Source organism: Oncorhynchus keta, chromosome 5 (assembly GCF_023373465.1).
Source record: "Oncorhynchus keta strain PuntledgeMale-10-30-2019 chromosome 5, Oket_V2, whole genome shotgun sequence".
Taxonomy (NCBI): domain Eukaryota; kingdom Metazoa; phylum Chordata; class Actinopteri; order Salmoniformes; family Salmonidae; genus Oncorhynchus; species Oncorhynchus keta.
Window position 1 is genome coordinate 35667683 of NC_068425.1, and position 22735 is coordinate 35690417.

The window sequence follows — 22735 nt, forward strand, 5'->3', positions numbered from 1 at the left end:
TGTGTGTGTGTGTGTGTGTGTGTGTGTGTGTGTGTGTGTGTGTAACGGACAGTGTAAGCGGAGGTACATAGCATCAAGACGTTGAAGTAAGTCATGGTGCGGGAGGTAAAACCATGGCACAATGGATGTGCTACCAACGGCCTCCTCTCCCATCTAACCACTGATATTAAACTGACCACAGAATGGAAGGGCAAACAGAATGGTTGGTAAGGCCAAGCTTATAACCAATCAGCATCAGCTAGTGTATGTAAAAGTGGAATAGAGTCTCTGTAGTCTCAGTCTGTCCTGACCTCTCTGCAGGGTCTGAGTCAGGTGACCTCTACAAGGTAGAATCATCAGGGTTGACGTTCCAAAACCCCAGTGTTTCCTGGGTAGTGTAGTTGTCCTGGTCACCTGGCACTGTAAAGCCTCTGACACGTATCCTCCCCTCACACAGGAATTCATTCTCAGTTGTCCTCAGATTCACAAAATAATGTTTACAAAAATAAAATAATAGTAGTGGTAATATCAACAACACAAAAGAGAGATGAATCGACATGACAACGTGGCCGGGTAAAGCGTGCAGCTCTGGCGCGTTATTCACAGAGGCATTTTTCTTCTTTAGTTCTTTGCTAAGACATGGAGAGGAGAGGGTCTGACGTAGCCCCATTCTCACACAGAGAGACACGGAGATGGAGGAGGAAGGAGAGGGTCTGGCGTCACCGTCTGGTCGTCTGGTGGAGTTTCCTTTTGTGTGTGTACAGTGTGTGTGTACAGTGTGTGTGTGTACAGTGTGTGTGTGCTGCAGTGTGTGTGTGTACAGTGTGTGTGTGTACAGTGTGTGTGTGTGTGTGTACAGTGTGTGTGTGTACAGTGTGTGTGTGTGTGTGTGTACAGTGTGTGTCTGTGTGTGTGTGTGTGTGTGTGTGTGTGTGTGTGTGTGTGTGTGTGTGTGTGTGTGCAGTGTGTGTGTGTGTATTGTACAGTGTGTGTGTGTGTGTGTGTGTGTACAGTGTGTGTGTGTGTGTGTGTACATGTGTGTGTGTGTGTGTGTGTGTGTGTGTGTGTGTGTGTGTGTGTGTGTGTGTGTACAGTGTGTGTGTGTGTTCAATGATCCTGGCAAATCCCCAGACTTATCCCCCTTTCTCCATGGAGTCCATCACAGCCATGTTAAACTGTCCTATCTGGTCTGTACAGAACATCCCTCGCGCTCACATCCCTCTGCGCTCACATCCCTCCGCGCCACATCCTCCCGCTCCATCCTCCAATCAATAAATTCCCTTTTTATTTTAAATAGTTTATCCCTCTTCCCCAATCCGTTCCCTGGTTGATCCTGTCTTATTTTGGAGCAAATGTCTGGAGCAGAGATCCTGGCTTTATCCTGTCTGGAGCAGAGATCCTGGCTGGAGCAGAGATCCTGGCTGGAGCAGAGATCCTGGCTGGAGCAGAGATCCTGTCTGGAGCAGAGATCTGGCTGGAGCAGAGATCCTGGCTGGAGCAGAGATCCTGGCTGGAGCAGAGATCCTGTCTGGAGCAGAGATCCTGGCTGGAGCAGGAGCAGAGATCCTGGCTGGAGCAGAGATCCTGGCTGGAGCAGAGATCCTGGCTGGAGCAGAGATCCTGGCTGGAGCAGAGATCCTGGCTGGAGCAGAGATCCTGGCTGGCTCCATCGACATGCGTCATCATTCCTCCTCTGCGTTTGTTGGGCTGAAGTAATGGAGTGGTCGGTAGTTGGGGTCGGGATTGGTAGGCAGGTCAGTTGGTAGTTGGATAAGGTGGTAGGTTAGAGGGGGTGTGATGGTATCCGGGGGGGGCTACTCGATGACCATGCAGCGTGTCAGGTGTTGTGAGTAGTACTTGAAGAGTTCGGCTGTGGCGCCAGGACAGTTGGTCAACTCCAACTCCTCTAGATCCTGGATCTGGATCAGACCAGATAGACCTGTAGTGGTTAGGAGTGGACAACCTGGGGGGGCAGAGAGATAGAGATAGAGAGAGAGAGAGAAGAGGAGGAGAAACAGAGGAGAGAGAGAAGAAGAGATGAGATGGGGAGAGGCAGAGGAGAGGAGAAAACAGAGAGATGGGGAGGAGGCAGAGAGAGGAGAAGAGAGAGATGGGGAGGGAGGCAGAGAGAGGAGAAAGAGAGATGGGAGGAGGGAAAGGAGAAAAGAGATGGGGAGGGAGGCAGAGAGAGGAGAAAGAGAGAGAGGGAGGCAGGGAGGAGCTAAGAGAGGAGAAAGAGAGATGGGGAGGGAGGCAGAGAGAGGAGAAAGAGAGAGATGGGGAGGGAGGCAGAGAGAGGAGAAAAGAGAGAGATGGGGAGGGAGGCAGAGAGGGAGGAAGAGAGAGATGGGGAGGAGGCAGAGAGAGGGAGAAAGAGAGAGATGGGGAGGGAGGCAGAGTGAGGAGGAAGAGAGAGATGGGGAGGGAGGCAGATGGGAAGAGGATGGGAGGGAGAGAGATGGGAGGAGGCAGAGGCAGAGAGTGAGGAAGAGAGAGATGAGGGGAGGGAGAGCAGAGAGAGAGGAGAAAGAGAGAGATGGGGAGGGAGGCAGAGAGAGGAGGAAGAGAGAGATGGGGAGGGAGGAGAGAGAGAGGAGGAAGAGGAAGAGATGGGGAGGGAGGCAGAGAGAGGAGAAAAGAGAGATGGGGAGGGAGGCAGAGAGAGGAGGAAGAGAGAGATGGGAGGGGAGGCAGAGGCAGAGGAGAGGAGGAAGGAGGAGAGATGGGAGATGGGGAGGCAGAGAGAGGAGAAAAGAGAGATGGGGAGGGAGGCAGAGGAGGAGGAAGAGAGAGATGGGGAGGGAGGCAGAGGAGAGGAGGAAGAGAGAGATGGGGAGGGAGGCAGAGAGGAGGAGAAAGAGAGAGATGGGGAGGGGAGGCAGAGAGAGGAGGAGAAAGAGAGAGATGGGGAGGGAGGCAGAGAGAGGAGGAAGAGAGAGATGGGGAGGGAGGCAGAGAGAGGAGGAAGAGAGAGATGGGGAGGGAGGCAGAGAGAGAGATGGGGAAAGAGAGAAGGATGGGAGATGGGGAGGGGCAGAGAGAGGAGAAAGAGAGAGATGGGGAGGGAGGCAGAGAGAGGAGAAAGAAGAGAGAGATGGGGAGGAGGCAGAGAGAGGAGAAAGAGAGAGATGGGGAGGGAGGCAGAGAGAGGAGGAAAGAGAGAGATGGGGAGGGAGGCAGAGAGAGGAGGAGGAGAGAGATGGGGAGGGAGGCAGAGAGAGGAGGAAGAGAGAGCGGGGGAGGGAGGCAGAGAGAGGAGGAAAGAGAGAGATGGGGAGGAGAGAAGGAAGAGATGGGGGAGGGAGGCAGAGGAGAGAGAGATGGGGAGGGAGGCAGAGAGAGAGGAGAAGAGAGATGGGGAGGGAAGAGAGAGATGGGGAGGAGGCAGAGAGAGGAGAAAGAGAGAGATGGGGAGGGAGGCAGAGAGAGGAGGAGAGAGATGGGGAGGAGAGGGGAGGCAGAGAGGAGAAAGGAAGAGAGAGATGGGGAGGAGGCAGATGGGGAGAGGCAGAGATAGAGAGAGATGGGGAGGGAGGCAGAGAGAGGAGGAAGAGAGAGATGGGGAGGGAGAGGCAGAGAGGAGGAAGGGGGAGGGAGAGGGAGCAGAGATGGGGAGGAGGAAGGAGAGAGATGGGGAGGGAGGCAGAGAGAGGAGGAAGAGAGAGATGGGGAGGAGGCAGAGAGAGGAGGAAGAGAGAGATGAGGAGGGAGGCAGGAGGAGGGAGAGAGATGGGGAGGAGAGGCAGAGAGAAAGAGAGAGATGGGGAGGGAAGGCAGATGGGGAGGAGGCAGAGAGGGAGATGGGGAGGGAGGCAGAGAGAGGGAGAAGAGAGAGAGATGGGGAGGAGGCAGAGAGAGGGGAGGAGATGGGGCAGGCAGAGGAGGAAGAGAGAGATGGGGAGGGGAGGCAGAGAGAGGAGGAAGAGAGAGATGGGGAGGGAGGCAGAGGAAGGAAGGAAAGAGAGATGGGGAGGAGGCAGAGAGGAGAAAGAGAGAGATGGGGAGAGGCAGAAAGAGAGAGATGGGAGGGAGGCAGAGAGAGGAGAAAGAAGAGAGATGGGGAGGATGGGAGGGAGGCAGAGAGAATGAGGAGGGAGGAAAGAGGAGAGAGATGGGGAGGGAGGCAGAGAGAGGAGAAAGAGAGAGATGGGGAGGGAGGGAGCAGAGAGGAGGAAGAGAGAGATGGGGAGGGAGGCAGATGGGGAGAGGAGAGAAGAAAGAGATGGGAGGGAGGCAGAGAGAGAGGAGGAAGAGAGATGGGGAGGGAGGCAGAAAGGGAGCATAGGGAAGGAGAAGAGAAGCAGGAAAAAGTGGAGATGGGGAGGGAGGCAGAGAGGAAAAGAGAGATGGGGAGAGGGGGAGGGAAAAGAGAAGAGAGGAGGCAGAGGGGAAGAGGAAGAGAGATTACAGAGAGATTTAGGCAGAGAGGAGAGAGAGATGGGGAGGGAGGCAAGAGAGAGAGGAGAAAAGAGAGAGATGGGAGGGAGGCAGAGGGAGGAAGGAGATGGGGAGGGGAGGCAGAGAGAGGAGAAAAGGGAGGAGGGAGAGCAGAGAGAAGGAAGAGAGAGATGGGGAGGAGGCAGAAGAGGAGGAGGAGATGGGGAGGAGAGGGAAGAGGGAGAGAGAGATGGGGAAGGCAGAGATAGAGAGAGATGGGGAGGGGAGAGCAGAGATGGGGAGGCAGGAGGAGAAAGCAGATTATTTAGGCAGAGAGAGAGAGGAGGAAGAGAGAGATGGGAGGGGAGGCAGAGAGAGGAGAAATTTACTAGATGGGGAGGAGGCAGAGAGAGGAGGAAGAGAGAGATGGGGAGGGAGGCAGAGGAGGAAAGAGATGGGGAGGGAGGCAGAGAGAGGAGAAAGATGAAATGGGGAGGGAGGCATGAGGAACCCAAGATCAGACTAATATAGTAGATGGTAAAAGTCTGAGAGAGGAGAACTAATATAGTTCATCTTAATTAATTATTTTATTATCTATTATATCATTATATCTATTATATCAGAAGAAATAGAGAGAGAGATGGGGAAGGCAGATCTCTATCATTATATCTATTCTATCAGGCAGAAAATTTGATCATTCTAGAGATTCTATCAGGCTAAACAGGAGATCATCCATCAGATCTAAATAGGCCTATCAGATAGATTCATATAGCAATCCAAACATGGGGAGGGGAGGCAGAATCTGAATAATGAGCTTTCCTGGAGATACCAGAGGAGGTCAGCAGGGGAGGAGTGGTGCAGAGACAGACAGGAGATGGGGAGAAACACAGAGGAGGAATAATGAGGAGGCCTGAGATAGAAAGAGATGGGGAGGGAGGCAGCAGGGGGAGAGAGTGGAGGCAGGAGAAAGACAGAGACAGAGGCAGAAACACAGTCTGAATAATGGGGGAGTTTTCCTGAGATACCAGAGATGGGGTCAGCAGGAGAGGAGGAAGAGATGGGGAGAGACAGACAGGACAGAGGAGAAAACAGTCTGAATAGATGGGGAGTTTTCCTGAGATACCAGGAGAGAGAGATGGGGTCAGCAGGGGAGAAGAGATGGGCAGAGAGGCAGAGACAGGACAGAGGATGAGGGAGGAGGCACAGAGAGGAATAGATGGGGAGGTTTTCCTGAGATACCAGAGATGGGGGAGTCAGCAGAGGGGAGAGAGAGATGGGCAGAGGACAGACAGGACAGAGAGATGGGGAAACACAGGAAAGATCCAGGGAGGCTTAAGGAGAAAGATGAGATCTCTCCTCTCCTTGTCAAAAGAGATGGGGATGAGAAGGTACAGAGGAGATGAGGGAGGCAGAGAGATTGAAATGGAGATGGGGAGGGAGGCAGGACGCGGGGAAATGGGGAGGGAGGCAAGAGAAATGCAATTAAGATTCTCCCCAGAGAGAGGAGAAAGAGAGATGGGGAGGAGGCAGAGAGAGAGGAAGAGAGAGATGGGGAGAGGCAGAGAGAGGAGAAAGAGAGAGATGGGAGGGAGGCAGAGAGGAGGAAGAGAGATGGGGAGGGAGGCAGAGAGAGGAGGAAGAGATGGGGAGGGAGGCAGAGAGAGAGAGAAAAGAGAGAGAGATGGGGAGGGAGGCAGAGAGGAGAAAGAGAGAGATAGGGGAGGGAGGCAGAGAGAGGAGGAAGAGAGATGGGGAGGGAGGCAGAGAGAGGAGAAAGAGAGAGAGATGGGGGAGGGAGGCAACCCCTCTGTGGATGACTGCTTCTCAATAGTCTACAAAATGCTTCCTCTCCTCACACACACATTGTAATGTAGCCTGTAGTCAGAGATGATTAATGTACTGTAGTCAGAGATAATTAATGTAATGTAGCCTGTAGTCAGATATGATTAATGTACTGTAGTCAGAGATGATTCATGTACTGTAGTCAGAGATGATTCATGTACTGTAGACTGTAGTCAGAGATGACTAATGTACTGTAGTCAGAGATGATTAATGTACTGTAGTCAGAGATGATTCATGTGCTGTAGCCTGTAGTCAGAGATGATTAATGTACTGTAGTCAGAGATGATTAATTTACTGTAGCCAGACATGACTAATGTACTGTAGTCAGAGTTAATCATGTTCTGTAGTCAGTGATGATGCATGTTCTGTAGTCAGAGATGATTAATGTACTGTAGTCAGAGATGATTAATTTACTGTAGCCTGTAGTCAGACATGACTAATGTACTGTAGTCAGAGATCATTCATGCACTGTAGTCAGAGATGATTAATGTACTGTAGTCAGAGATGATTAATGTACTGTAGTCAGAGATGATTAATGTACTGTAGTCAAAGATGATTAATGTGCTGTAGTCAGAGATGATTAATGTGCTGTAGTCAGAGATGATTAATGTACTGTAGTCAGAGATGATTCATGTACTGTTGTCAAAGATGATTAACGTACTGTAGTCAGAGATGATTAATGTGCTGTAGCCTGTAGTCAGAGATGATTCATGTGCTGTAGTCAGAGATGATTAATGTACTGTTGTCAGAGATGATTCAAGTACTGTAGTCAGAGATAATGCATGTGCTGTAGCCTGTAGTCAGAGATTATTAATGTACTGTAGTCAGAGATGATTCATGTACTATAGTCAGAGATAATTCATGTGCTGTAGCCTGTAGTCAGAGATGATTAATGTACTGTAGTCAGAGATGATTAATGTACTGTAGTCAGAGATGATTAATGTACTGTAGTCAGAGATGATTCATGTACTGTAGTCAGAGATGATTAATGCACTGTAGTCAGAGATGATTAATGTACTGTAGTCAGAGATTATTAATGTACTGTAGTCAGAGATTATTAATGTACTGTAGACAGAGATGATTCATGTACTGTAGTCAGAGATGATTAATTTACTGTAGCCTGTAGTCAGAGATGATTAATGTACTGTAGTCAGAGATGATTAATGTACTGTAGACAGATATGATTCATGTACTGTAGTCAGAGATGATTAATTTACTGTAGCCTGTAGTCAGAGATGATTAATTTACTGTAGCCTGTAGTCAGAGATTATTCATGTACTGTAGTCAGAGATTATTCATGTACTGTAGTCAGAGATGATTAATTTACTGTAGACAGAGATGGTTCATGTACTGTAGTCAGAGATGATTAATTTACTGTAGCCTGTAGTCAGAGATGATTAATGTACTGTAGTCAGAGTTAATCATGTTCTGTAGTCAGAGATGATTAATGTACTGTAGAGACAGACAGGACAGGAGAAGCACAGTCTGAATAATGAGTTTTTCCCTGGGAATGCCAGAGTTGGTCAGCAGGGGAGAAGTGTTGCAGAGACAGACAGGACAGAGGGGAGAAACACAGTCTGAATAATGAGTTTTCCTGAGATACCAGAGTTGGTCAGCAGGGGAGGAGTGGTGCAGAGACAGACGGACAGAGGAGAAACAGTCTGAATATTAAGGTTTTCCTGAGATACCAGGATTGGTCAGCAGGGGAGAAGTGTTGCAGAGACAGACAGGACAGAGGAGAAACACAGTCTGAATTGAGTTTTCCTGAGATACCAGGATTGGTCAGCAGGGGAGAAGTGTTGCAGAGACAGACAGGACAAGGAGAAACACAGGAAGTCCATGCATCTTAATTATGTCTCTCTCCTCTCCTTGTCAAAACCTTTTGGATGAGAAGTACAGAGGATAGACCTTCTCATTGAATGGGATTCTGGAAGGAGGGCCTTGAAATCGGAAATGCCATTAGATTCTCCCATATGGATTGTGTAACCAATTATCTCTCCTTCCTTAAAAGATGACTTGTTCACTTCCCTTCACTGATTTGACAGGAGATGATTAATGGTAAACTACTGTCTAGACAGAGATGATTAAAGGTGTACTCCAGGAGACAGACATATTATTCATGTACTGTAGTCAGAAATGATTAATTTACTGTAGCCTGTAGTCAGAGATGATTAATGTACTGTAGTCAGAGATGATTAATGTACTGTAGACAGAGATGACTCATGTACTGTAGTCAGAGATTATTAATTTACTGTAGTCAGATATGTGTAGTCAGTGTGATTAATTTGTGTGTAGCCTGTAGTCAGAGATTATTCATGTACTGTAGTCAGAGATTATTCATGTACTGTAGTCAGAGATGATTAATTGCATGCGTGCGTGCAGAGATGGTTCTTTGATGTTTACTGTAGTCAGGAGATGATTAATTTCCTATTCCAGACCTGTAGTCAGATGATTAATGAATGACTGTAGTCAAAGAGTTAATCTATGAGGTTTCTGTAGTCAGAGATGATTAATGTCAACCAACTGTAGTCAGAGATGAGGGGTTTCAAGAATGACTGTCAAACCCAGAGATGATTCATGGCTGTAGGTTATAGTCAGAGATGATTAATGTACTGTAGTCAGAGCCAGTGTTTAATGTACTGTAGACAGAAGATGATTAATGTGGCTGTAGACAGAGATGATTCTATGAGGGTTTGGACTGTAGTCAGAGGATGATTAATTTACTGTAGCCTGTAGTCAGAGATGATTAATTTACTGTAGCCTGTAGTCAGAGATTAGTTCCTATGAGGGTTTGGACTGTAGTCAGAGATTATTCATGTACTGTAGTCAGAGATGATTAAGGGTTTTACTGTCACCAACAGACAGAGATGGTTCATGTACTGTAGTCAAACCAGAGATGATTAATTTACTGTAGCCTCTAGTCAGAGATGATTAATGTACTGTGTAGTAGTCAGAGTTAATCATGTTCTGTAGTCAGAGGATGATTAATGTACTGGAGTCAGATGTATTCCAAGTTTACTGGAGTCAAGAGGAATGATTCATGTACTGTAGACAGAGGAATGAGTTCATGAGGGTTTGGACTGGAGGTCAGAGATGATTAATTTACTGTGGACTGGAGGGTCAGAGATGTAGTTTAAGGGTTTGGACTGTCATAGCAGAGAAGGAAGAGTCAGAGATTATTCATGTACTGTCAGACAGAGGAATGATTCATGTACTGGAGTCAGAGATAGTTCCTAAGTTTACTGTAGCAGAGAGGTAGTCAGGATGATTAGTTGTACTGTTTAGACTGTAGTCAGGAGATGTTTTAATTTACTGTAGTCAGGAGATGACTATGTACTGTAGTCAGGAGATTATTCATTTACTGTAGTCATGTAGTCAGGGAGTGATGTTCCTAAGGTTTGTACTGGAGTGAGTTAGTTCATGAGGGTTTGGACTGTAGGGGTCAGAGTTAATCATGTTTGGACTGGAGGGGTCAGAGGCCAGTGTTCCTATGAGGGTTTGGACTGGAGGGGTAACAGAGGTGTAGTTCCTATGTTTGGACTGGAGGGGTAACAGAGACATGACTAAGGAAGGCCTGTAGTTCAGAGAGGGTTTGGATCAGGGTCATGCAGAGAGGAAGTCAGGAAGGATTAGTGCATGTTTACTGGAGTGCAGAGGATGTAGTTCCTATGCTTTAGTACTGGAGGGGTCAGAGATGAGGAATGTACTGTAGTTCCTGAGATGAGGGTCATAACAGTCCCTGTTCAGAGTTCCTATGAGGGTTTTGGACTGGAGGGGTCAAAGATGATTAGGAAGGCCAGAGGGGAGTTTGGACTGGAGGGGCTCAAACCAAAGGCCAGTAGTTCCTATGAGGGTTTGGACTGGAGGGGTCATAGCAGAGAGGAAGAGAGAGGACTGTGTATGAGGGTTTTGGACTGATCAAAACAGAGGAAGGCCAGTAGTTCCTATGAGGGTTTGGACTGGAGGGGTTAACAGAGAAGAAGGAGTAGTTTAAGGGGTTTGGACTGGAGGTCATAGCAGTGGATGATCAAACCAAAGGCCAGTAGTTCCTATGAGGGTTTGGACTAGTCATAGCAGAGATGAGGGTTTTGAAGAGAGAGGAAGAAATGACTGTGTGGTGAGGGTTTGGACTGATCAAAACAAAAGGCCAGTAGTTCCTATGAGGGTTTGGACTGGAGGGGTCATAGCAGTGAGGAAGGCCAGTAGAGGGAACGAAGGCCTGTAGTGAGACTGGCAGTAGTTCATGAGATGAAAGGCCAGTAGTTCTATGAGGGTTTGACTGGAGGGTTAAGAGAGGAAGTAGTTCCAGAGGGAATGTACTGTAGTCAGAGTGGCGGTTTTCAAACCAAAGGCCAGTAGTTCCTATGAGGGTTTGGACTGTAGTCAGAGATGATTTCCTATGAGGTTTGTCATAGCAGAGATGAATTAAGGGAACTGTAGACTAGAGATGATGGCGGTCAAACCAAAGGCCAGTAGTTCCTATGAGGGTTTGACTGGAGGGGTCATAGCTGAGGAAGAGAGAGGGAATGAGGAGTTTGGACTGTAGTCAGAGAGGTGGGTGATTAAAACCAAAGGCCAGTAGTTCTATGAGGGTTTGTACTGTAGTCAGAGATGATTAAGGGTTTGTACTGGAGGGGTAGACAGGGAACGATTCCTATGTGGACTGGTAGTCAAACCAAAGAGCCAGTAGTTTGAGGGTTTGGACTGTAGGGGTCATAGCAGAGATGGAAGAGAGGGAAGGCCATTACATGTTTGGACTGGAGGTCAAACCAGGAAGGCCAGTAGTTCTATGAGGGTTGGACTGGAGGGGTCATAGCAGAGATAGATTTGGAGAGAGAGGAAGGAGTAGTTCCTATGAGGGTTTGGACTGGAGGGTCAAACCAGTAGTTCCTAAGGTTTGGACAGTAGTCCTCTAGGTCAGAGTTCCTATGAGGGTTTGGACTGAAGGTCATCAGAGAGGAAGAGAGAGGTTAGTTCCATGTTGGACTGGAGGGGTCAGAGATGATCAATGTTCCTACTGAACTAGTCAGAGAGGCCAGTAGTTCCAGTGAGGGTTTGGACTGGAGGGTCAGAGACAGAGAGGAAGTAGAGTAGGGAAGACTGAGTTCCTATGTTTGGACTGGCGGTCAAACCAAAGGCCAGTAGTTCCTATGAGGGTTTGGACTGGGGGTCATGCAGAGAGGAAGAGAGATGATTAATTTACGAGCCTGTAGTCAGGAAGATTATTCATAGGGGTTTGGACCAAAGGCCAGTAGTTCCTATGAGGGTTTGACTGGAGGGGTCATCAGAGGATGTTTAATTTACTGGAAGGGTCAAACTCAGGAAGGCCAGTAGTTCCTATGAGGGTTTGGACTGTAGTCAGAGGTGTTCCTAACAGAGAGGAGTGGTTCTATGAGGGTTTGGAGGGCAGAGAGGAATGATTAATTTACTGTGGCCTGTAGTCAAAGCAGATGAGGGCCAGTAGTTCCATGAGGGTTTGGAATCAGGTTCTGTAGTCAGTTAACAGGGTTTGGACTGGAGGAGTCAGAGAGGGATTATGATGTACTGGTGATCAAAACAGGAAAGGCCAGTAGTTCTATGAGGGTTTGGACTGTAGGGGTCATGACTAAGTTTGACTGGAGTCAGAGGAGGCCAGTTCAGGTTTGCACTGTGGTAACAGGAGGATTAGTTCATGAGGGTTTGGACTGTAGTCAAAGGCCAGTAGTTCCTATGAGGGTTTGACTGGAGGGTCATAGCTAACAGAGAGGAAGATTAAGGTTTGGACTGGAGTGGTAACAGGAGGATTAAGGGAAAGGCCAGTAGTTCCTATGAGGGTTTGGACTGGAGGGGTCATAGTCAGGAAGATGATTAAGGTGTGGCTGGAGGTCAAGACCAAAGGCCAGTAGTTCCTATGAGGGTTTGGACTGGAGGGTCATAACAGAGAGGAAGTAGTTCCAGGACTGATTAAGGTAAAACCAAAGGCCAGTAGTTCCTATGAGGGTTTGGACTGGAGGGTCTGTAACAGAGAGAGTTAAGAGAGTCAGAGGACTGTTCTAAGGTTTGGACTGTCTAACAGAAGGAAGGAAAAGAGAGGTGGGCCTGTAGTCATGAGGGTTTGGACCAGGAAGGCCAGTAGTTCCTAGGGAGACTGGATTAACAGAGGAAATGTACTGGAGGGGTCATAGCAGAGAGGAAGAGAGAGGGAACGACTGTGTTTGGACTGGTCAAAGAAGGGAGGCCAGTAGTTCCTATGAGGGTTTGGACTGGAGGGTCATAACAGAGAGAAGAGAGAGGGAACGAGTTCCTGTGTTTGGTGGCGATGTCAAAACCAAAAGGCCAGTAGTTTATGAGGTTTTGGACTGGAGGGGTCATAACAGAGAGGAAGGTTTTGGACTGGAGGTCATAACAGGGAGTGACTAAGGCTTGGTGGTGGTCAAACAAAGGCCAGTAGTTCCTATGAGGGTTTTGGACTGGAGGTCTCATAGCAGAGAGGAGTAGTTCCTATGAGAGTTTGGACTGGAGGGGTGGCCTGGTCAGAGATGAAGAGGAAGGCCAGTAGTTCCTATGAGGGTTTAACTGGAGGGTCATAACAGAGATGATTAAGGGCTTGGACTGGAGAAGGTCATAGAGAGAAGGATGATTAATGGACTGTCAGAGCAGGTGGTGAGTTCAAACCAAAGGCAGAGATAGTTCCTATTAGGGTTTGGACTGGAGGGGTCATCAGAGATGATTAATGTAGCCAGTAGAGAGAGTTTGACTGTGTGGTGTAGTTCCTATGAGGGTTTACTGGAGGGGTCATAACAAAGGCCAGTAGTTCCTCAGGGCTTGGACTGGAGGGTCATCAGAGAGATGTTCCTAGGTTTGGACTGGAGGGAGAAGATTAGTTCATGAGGGTTTGGACTGGAGGTCAAACAGGGAAGGATTATTCCTATGAGGGTTTGGACTGGAGGGGTCATAGCAGAGAGGATTAGAGGTTTGGACTGTAGGCCTGTAGTCAGGAGATGTTTAATGGCGGTCAAACCAAAGGCCAGTAGTTCCTATGAGGGTTTGGACTGGAGGGGGTCCATAGCAGAGAGGAAGAGATGTTTAATGTACTGGTGTCAAAGGCCAGTGAGTTCCTATGAGGGTTTGGACTGGAGGGGTCATAACAGAGAGGAAGAGAGAGGGAACAGAGATTATTAAGGGTTTGTACTGTAGTCAAAGGCCAGTAGTTCCTATGAGGGTTTACTGGTAGGGGATGATTATTTGCACTGGAGTCAGGAAGATTAAGAGGGAACAGAGATGTGGTGTACAGAGAGGTAGTCAAGAGGCCAAAGGCCAGTAGGAGGGGTCATAACAGAGAGGAAGAGGGTTTGGAGGGCTTGACTGGAGGGGTCATAACAGAGAGGAAGAGAGAGGAGTAGGAATGACTGGAGGGGTGTGTAGGAAGGATGATTCATGTAAGACCAGAGAGGCCAGTAGTTCCTATGAGGGTTTGGACTGTAGGGTCATAACAGAGAGGAATTCAGAGTAGGGAGTCAGAGATGGTCATAACAAAGTCAGAGGCCAGTAGTTCCTATGAGGGTTTGGACTGAAGGGGTCATAACAGAGAGGAAGAGAGAGGCCATTAGTTTAATGACTGGAGGGGTGATAACAGAGACCAAAGGGAGGCCAGTAGTTCCAGGTTTGGACTGGAGGGGTCATAACAGAGAGAGGAAGAGAGAGAGGGATTCCTATGTTTGGACTGTGTGGTGGTTGGTTCATGAGGGTTTAACCAGAAGGCCAGTAGTTCCTATGAGGGTTTGGACTGGAGGGGTCATAACAGAGAGTGAAGAGGAGTGGACTGTGTGAGTGACTAAATGTACTGAGTCAAACCAAAGGCCAGTAGTTCCTATGAGGGTTTGGACTGGAGGGTCATAACAGAGAGGAAGAGAGAGGAAGGTCAGAGATGGTGGCGGTCAGAAGGCCAAAGGCCAGTAGTCAGAGATTAGTTCCATGAGGGTTGGACTGTAGTCAGAGAGGAAGACCATAGTACTGTGGACTGTAGTCAGAAGGCCAGTAGTTCCTATGAGGGTTTGGACTGTAGTCAGAGAGGGTCAGGCCAGTAGCAGGGGTTTTGGAGGAAGAGAGTAGTTCCTATGTGACTGGAGGCGGTCAAACCAAAGGCCAGTAGTTCCATGAGGGTTTGGACTGGAGGGGTCATAGCAGAGATGAAGACTGGAGTCAGGGAGGATTAGTTCCTATGTACTGGAGTCAGAGACCAAAGGCCAGTAGTTCCTATGAGGGTTGGACTGGGGGTCATAACAGAGAGGAAGAGAGAGGATGAACGACTGGAGTGGTGGCGAGTAGTTCAAACCTGTAAAGGCCATTAGTTCCTATGAGGGTTTGGACTGGAGGGGTCATCAGAGATGATTAGGGTTTGGACTGAGGGAGGAGATTATTCCACTGTGTTTGGTGTGGTCAAACCAAAGGATTAGTTCCAGGGGGTTTGGACTGGAGGGGTCATAGCAGAGAGGAAGATGATTAAGGTTTGTACTGTAGTAACAGAGGGATGAGTTCCTATGAGGGTTTTGGACTGGAAAACAAAGGCCATGTAGTTCCTATGAGGGTTTGGACTGGAGGGGTCATCAGAGAGGAAGAGAGGTGCTGTAGGAACGACTGGATTAATGGTGTAGTTCATGAGGTTTGGACTGGAGGGTCAAACAGGAGGAAAGGCCAGTAGTTCCTATGAGGGTTTGACTATAGAGGGGTCATAACCCAGCCAGTTCCTAGAGGAAGAGAGAGAGAGGAAGGTGTCCTGTGAGGTTTGGTGTGTGTGTGTCAAACCAAAGTGGAGGAAGGCCAGTAGTTCTATGAGGGTTTGGACTGGAGGTCATAGCAGAGAGGAAGAGAGAGGATTGTATGAGGGTTTCCTGGAGGTCAAACAAAGGCCAGTAGTTCCTATGAGGGTTTGGACTGGAGGGGTCATGCAGAGAGGAAGAGAGGAAGGACTCCTGAGGGTTTGGACTGAGGGTCATCAAACCAAAGGCCAGTAGTTCCCTATGAGGGTTTGGACTGGAGGGGTCATAGCAGAGAGGAAGGCCAGAGATGAGGGGAACGACTGCCAGTAGTGAGGGTTTGGACTGGGGGTCAAGCAGAGAAAGGCCAGTAGGGAACGAGGGTTTGGACTGGAGGGTCAAACCAAAGGCCAGTAGTTCCTATGAGACTGGGGGTCATAACAGAGAGGAGGGAATGAGGGTTTGGTGGAGGGTCAAACCAAAGGCCAGTAGTTCCTATGAGGGTTTGGACTGGAGGGGTCATAACAGAGAGGGAATGAGACTGGAGGGGTCATAGCAGGAAGAGAGAGGCCAGTAGTTCCTATGAGGTGGACTGGATCAAACCAAAGGCCAGTAGTTCCTATGAGGGTTTGGACTGGAGGGGTCATAACAGAGAGGAAAGAGAGAGGGAATGACTGTGTGGTGGCGGTCAAACCAAAGGCCAGTAGTTCCTATGAGGGTTTGGACTGGAGGGGTCATAACAGAGAGGAAGAGAGAGGGAACGACTGGTGGCGGTCAAAAAAGGCCAGTGGTTCCTATGAGGGTTTGACTGGAGGGGTCATAACAGAGAGGAAGGCCAGTAGTTCCTATGAGGGTTTGGACTGGAGGGGTCATAGGCAGAGAGGAAGAGAGAGAGGAAGGCCAGAGTTCCTATGAGGGTTTGGTGGGGGTCAAACCAAAGGCCAGTAGTTCCTATGAGGGTTTGGACTGGAGGGGTCATAGTACATGAGAGGAAGAGAGAGGGAAGGCCAGAGTTCCTATGAGGTTTGGACTGGAGGCGGTCAAACCAAAGGCCAGTAGTTCCTATGAGGGTTTGGACTGGAGGGGTCATAGCAGAGAGGAAGAGAGGGTGGAAGGCCAGAGTTCCTATGAGGGTTTGGACTGGAGGGTCATAACAGAGAGGAAAGAGGAAGGCCTGTTCTAAGAGGGTTTGGACTGGAGGGTCAAACCAAAGGCCAGTAGTTCCTATGAGGGTTTGGACTGGAGGGGTCATAGCAGAGAGGAAAGTAGAGAGGGACTTTGGACTGGAGGGTCAAACCAAAGGCCAGTAGTTCCTATGAGGGTTTGGACTTCAGAAGAAGAAGGCCAGTAGTTCAAAAGGGACTCCTTGATTCAGACATTTTCACATTTTGTTATGTTACAGTCTTATTCTAAAATGGATTTGGGAAAAAAAACACACAAAAATACAGAAATACCTTCTTTACATAAGTATTCAGACCCTTTGCTATGACACTTGAAATTGAACTCAAGTGCATCCTGTTTCCATTGATCATCCTTGAGATGTTTCTACAACTTGATTGGAGTCCAGCTGTGGTAAATGCAATTGATTGGACATGATTTGGAAAGGCACACACCTGTCTATATAAGGTCCCACAGTTAACATGGCATGTCAGAGCAAAGACCAAGCCATGAGGTCGAAGGAATTGTCCGTAGAACTTGAAGACAGGATTGTGTCGAGGCACAGATCTGGGGAAGAGTAAAATAATAAATTCTGCAGCATTAAAGGTCCCCAAGAACATAGTGGCCTTCCATCATTCTTAAATGGAAGAAGTTTGGAACCACCAAGACTCTTCCTAGGGCTGGCCGCCCGGCCAAACTGAGCCATTGGGGAGAAGGGCTTTGGTCAGGGATGTGACCAAGAACCCAATGATCACTCTGACAGAGCTCCATAGTTCCTCTGTGGAGATGGGAGAACCTTCCAGAAGGACAACCATCTCTGCACCACTCCAGGCCTTTATGGTCAGACAGAAGCCACTCCTCAGGAAAAGGCACATGACAGCCAGTTTGTAGTTTGCCAAAAGGCATCTAAAGGACTTTCAGACCATGAGAAACAAGATTCTCTCGTCTGATGAAACCAAGATTGAACTCTTTGGCCTGAATGCCAAGTGTCACATCTGGAGGAGACCTGGCACCATCCCTACAGTGAAGCATGGTGGTGGCAGCATCATGCTGTGGGGATGTTTTTTAGCAGCAGGGACTGGGAGACTAGTCAGGATTGAGGGAAAGATGAACAGAGCAAAGTAGAGAGATCCTTGAAGAAAACCTGCTCTATAGCTTCCAACAGGACAATGACCCTAAGCACACAGCAAAGACAACTCGGGAGTGGCTTTGGGACAAGTCTCTCAATGTCCTTGAGTGGCCCAGCCAGAGTCCGGACTTGAACCCGATCGAACATCTCTGGAGAGACCTGAAAATAGCTGTGCAGCGACGCTCCCATCCAACCTGACAGAGCTTCAGAGGATCTGCAGAGAAGAATGGGAGAAACTCCCCAAATACAGCTGTGCCAAGCTTGTAGCGTCATACCCAAGAAGACTCGAGGCTGTAGTCGCTGCCAAAGGTGCTTCAACAAAGTACTGATTAAAGGGTCTGAATACTTATGTAAATGTGATATTTGCAAAATATTCTAAAACCTGTTTTTTGTTTGTCCTTATGGGGTATTGTGATGTCATTATGGGGGTATTGTGATGTCATTATGGGGTATTGTGATGTCATTATGGAGTATTGTGATGTCATTATGGGGTTTTGTGATGTCATTATGGGGTGTGATGTCAATGGGGTATTTGATGTCATTATTAGAATAAGGCTGATGTCATTATGGGGAAATTGTGATGTCATTATGGGGTATTGTATTCATGCAGACCAGGTATAATGGGGTACATGTAGACCAGGTAAACATGTAGTGATGTCATTATGGGGTAAATTGTGATGTCAGACCAGGTAAACATGTGATGTCCAGGTATTGTAGACCATCATTAAACATGCATTATGAGGAAAAACCTGTAGACCAGGTAAACATGCAGACGACAAACCTGATAGACCAGGTAAACATGTAGACCAGGTAAACCTGTAGACCAGGTAAAACCTGTAGACCAAGTAAACATGCAGACCAGGTACACATGTAGACCAGGTAAACATGCAGATGTAAACATTAGACCAGGTAATTGTAGACCAGGTAAACATTAGTGAGGTAAACATGTAGACCAGGTAAACATGTAGACCAGGTAAACCTATAGACCAGGTCACATGTAGACCAGGTAAACATGTAGACCAGGTAAACTGTTGTAGACCAGGTAAACATACCAGGTGTAACGCAGACCAGGTAAAATAGTCAACCAGGTAAATTTTAGACCAGGTAAACATGTAGACCAGGTAAACATGTAGACCAGGTAAACATGCAGACCAGGTAAACATGTAGACCAGGTAAAACCTGTAGACCAGGTAAACATGTAGACCAGGTAAACCTGTAGACCAGGTAAACATGCAGACCAGGTAAACCTGTAGACCAGGTAAACCTGTAGACCAGGTAAACATGCAGACCAGGTAAACATGTAGACCAGGTAAACATGTAGACCAGATAAACATGCAGACCAGGTAAACCTGTAGACCAGGTAAACACCCAGACCAGGTAAACATGCTACTATAACAGATTATAGTAAACCTGTGAGATAGGTACACATGGGTTACCAGACCAGGGGCACATTAGACCAGGGGCCCACTTCCAGGGGCCAGGTCAAATGACATAAGATCACCATGTTGAATTTGTGTTGAATGTAAACTACTCAGGTCAGATTACACAGATCCAGACCAGGATAAACTCCCATATCTACCAGGTGAAATAAACATGTGCATCACAGCAGGTAAACCCAGACCTGGGCCACATGAAAAGACCAGTGTAAACATGTAGACAAACACCATTGTAAATACAACCCATATTTATTTAAACCTTGTGACCAGGTAAACATGCAGACCAGGTAAACCTGATAGACCAAAACCTGTATTAATTTGGAACCAGGTTCATTTAAAACATTAGACCAGGTAAACATTTTAGACCAGGTAAGCTTTGGCAATGTAGACCATATGTACTTGGATTGACATTGAGACAATGAAACATGTAGACAGAGACAGAGACAGGTAAACAGCAGACAGGAAACAGAGAGACCAGACAGACAGACACATGCAGACCAGACAAGACATGTAGACCAGGTACAGAGAGAGAGAGTGAGAGTAGAGAGGTAAATACAGGGCTAGACATAGACAGGAGACAGAAGACACAGAGTGAAATGGTGAGATATGCCAAACAGGTGTATTAGTGCCCAGGGTCCTGGGTTACCATACCACACACACACACACACACACACACTTCACACACACACACACACACACACACTCACACACACACACACACACACACACACACACACACACACACACACACACACACACGCACACACACGCACACACACACACACACAAGAATTCCATTATCATTAAATAATAAGAAAACTAAGCATATCTATTAGACAGACAGCAGCAGGTCTGATGGTCTGCAGCAAGTCTTATTAGACAGACAGCAGCAGGTCTGATGGTCTGAGCAGGAAGAACAAGACAGACAGCAGCAGGTCTGATGGTCTAGCAGGTCTTATGTAGACAGATAGCAAGGTCTGATGATCTGAGCAGGTCTTATTAGACAGACAGCAGCAGGTCTGATAGTCTGAGCAGGTCTTATTAGACAGACAGCAGCAGGTCTGATAGTCTGAGCAGGTCTTATTAGACAGACAGCAGCAGGTCTGATAGTCTGAGCAGGTCTTATTAGACAGACAGCAGCAGGTCTGATGGTCTGAGCAGGTCTTATTAGACAGACAGCAGCAGGTCTGATGGTCTGAGCAGGTCTTATTAGACAGACAGCAGCAGGTCTGATGGTCTGAGCAGGTCTTATTAGACAGACAGCAGCAGGTCTGATGGTCTGAGCAGGTCTTATTAGACAGACAGCAGCAGGTCTGATAGTCTGAGCAGGTCTAACTCATCAGACACATGCTTGTCCACAGGAGTGTGTAGGGTCTAGGGTGTAGTGTATTAGTATAAAGGGTTTAGTGTGTAGGGTCTAGGGTGTAGTGTATAAGGGGTTTAGTGTGTAGGGTCTAGGGTGTAGTGTATTAGTTAGTATAAAGGGTTTAGTGTGTAGGGTGTAGTGTATTAGTATAAAGGGTTTAGTGTGTAGGGTCTAGGGTGTAGTGTATAAGGGGTTTAGTGTGTAGGGTCTAGGGTGCAGTGTATTAGTATAAAGGGTTTAGTGTGTAGGGTGTAGTGTATAAGGGGTTTAGTGTGTAACAGGGTTTAGGGTGTAGTGTATTAGTATAAAGGGTTTAGTGTGTAGGGTGTAGTGTTTTAGTATAAAGGGTTTAGTGTGTAGGGTGCAGTGTATTAGTATAAAGGGTTTAGTGTGTAGGGTAAGGGTTTAGTGTGTAGGGTCTATTAGTATAAAGGGTTTAGTGTGTAGGGTGTAGTGTATTAGTATAAAGGGTTTAGTGTGTAGGGTCTAGGGTGTAGTGTATAAAGGGTTTAGTGTGTAGGGTATAAAGGGGGAGACACAGTAGTGTAGTGTATAAATGGTTTAGTGTGTAGGGTCTAGGGTGTAGTGTATTAGTATAAAGGGTTTAGTGTGTAGGGTCTAGGGTGTAGTGTATTAGTATAAAGGGTTTAGTGTGTGTGGGGTCTAGGGTGTAGTGTATTAGTATAAAGGGTTTTTAGTGTGTAGGGTCTAGGGTGTAGTGTATAAAGGGTTTAGTGTGTAGGGTCTAGGGTGTAGTGTATTAGTATAAAGGGTTTAGTGTGTAGGGTCTAAGGTGTAGTGTATAAAGGGTTTAGTGTGTAGGGTCTAGGGTGTAGTGTATTAGTATAAAGGGTTTAGTGTGTAGGGTGGGTAGTATAAAGGGTTTAGGTAGGGTAGTGTATTAGTATAAAGGGTTTAGTGTGTAGGGTCTAGGGTAAAGGGTTTAGTGTATTAGTATAAAGGGTTTAGTGTGTAGGGTCTAGGGTGTAGTGTATAAAGGGTTTAGTGTGTAGGGTCTAGGGTGTAGTGTAGTATAAAGGGTTTAGTGTGTAGGGTCTAGGGTGGTGTATACAGGGTGTGTGTAGGGTCTAGGGTGTAGTGTATAAAGGGTTTAGTGTGTAGGGTCTAGGGTGTAGTGTAGGGTTAGTATAAAGGGTTTAGTGTGTAGGGTCTAGTAGTATAAAGGGTTTAGTGTGTAGGGTCTTAGGGTGTAGTGTATTAGTACAGAAGGGTTTAGTGTGTAGGGTCTAGGGTGTAGTGTATAAAGGGTTTAGTGTGTAGGGTCTTATTAGGTCTGGGTGTAGACAGACAGCAGCAGGTGTATTAGTATAAAGGGTTTAGTGTGTAGGGTCTAGGGTGTAGTGTATTAGTATAAAGGGTTTAGTGTGTAGGGTCTAGGGTGTAGTGTATTAGTATAAAGGGTTTAGTGTGTAGGGTCTAGGGTGTAGTGTATTAGTATAAAGGGTTTAGTGTGTAGGGTGTAGTGTATTAGTATAAAGGGTTTAGTGTGTAGGGTCTAGGGTGTAGTGTATAAAGGGTTTAGTGTGTAGGGTCTAGGGTGTAGTGTAGTAAAGGGTTTAGTGTGTAGGGTCTAGGGTGTAGTGTATAAAGGGTTTAGTGTGTAGGGTCTAGGGTGTAGTGTATTAGTATAAAGGGTTTAGTGTGTAGGGTGTAGTGTATTAGTATAAAGGGTTTAGTGTGTAGGGGGTGTAGTGTATTAGTATAAAGGGTTTAGTGTGTAGGGTCTAGGGTGTAGTGTATAAAAGTGGTTTAGTGTGTAGGGTTTAGGGGTCTAGTGTAGTAGTATAAAGGGTTTAGTGTGTAGGGTCTAGGGTGTAGTGTATTAGTATAAAGGGTTTAGTGTGTAGGGTCTAGGGTGTAGTGTATTAGTATAAAGGGTTTAGTGTGTAGGGTCTAGGGTGTAGTGTATTAGTATAAAGGGTTTAGTGTGTAGGGTCTAGGGTGTAGTGTATAAAGGGTTTAGTGTAAAAGGGTTTAGGGTCTAGGGTGTAGTGTATTAGTATAAAGGGTTTAGTGTGTAGGGTGTAGTGTATTAGTATAAAGGGTTTAGTGTGTAGGGTGTAGTGTATTAGTATAAAGGGTTTAGTGTGTAGGGTCTAGGGTGTAGTGTATAAAGGGTTTAGTGTCTCGGGTGTAGTGTATAAAGGGTTTAGTGTGTAGGGTCTAGGGTGTAGTGTATAAAGGGTTTAGTGTGTAGGGTGTAGTGTATTAGTATAAAGGGTTTAGTGTGTAGGGTCTAGGGTGTAGTGTATAAAGGGTTTAGTGTGTAGGGTGTAGGGTGTAGGGCCCCAACTTAACAAAATCCTTTTAATTTATTTTTTATTGTTGGGCATAAAACACTGTAAAAACACAAAGCAGCTCCAATTGATTGTAATTGAGTACATCTACTTATTCCCAGTGCATTAGGTCCAGGTTATTAGGTACACCTCCCACCAAAATGGTTTGCTCCTACAGACAGTGAGTCACGTGGTCGTGGCTTGTTGTATAAAGCAGGCAGACAGGCATCAAGGCATTCAGTTACTGTTTGACTGAAAATTATAATGGCCTTAAAACATGTGATTTAAGCGATTTTTGAACGTGGTATGATCGTCGATTCCTGTATCTCAGAAACATCCGGCTTCCTGGGCTTTTTTCACGCAGGACAGTGTCTAGGGTTTACCGAGAACGGTGCCACAAAAGAATGACCATGTCT

General features: G+C 47.0%; 1 protein-coding gene across 1 annotated transcript in view; it reads right to left on the reverse strand.

Annotated features, from left to right (window-relative positions):
• Positions 1-1791: 1791 nt before the first annotated feature.
• Positions 1792-22735, reverse strand: part of fbxl16 (F-box and leucine-rich repeat protein 16) — a 125085-nt gene continuing 104141 nt past the window's right edge. The window contains exons 6-7 of the mRNA XM_052520029.1: positions 13273-13310; positions 1792-1942 (exon numbers count right to left, since the gene is read on the reverse strand). Coding sequence (XP_052375989.1) covers positions 1794-1942; positions 13273-13310 — 187 coding nt within the window. The 3' untranslated portion in view covers positions 1792-1793. The remainder of the gene's footprint in view (positions 1943-13272; positions 13311-22735) is intronic.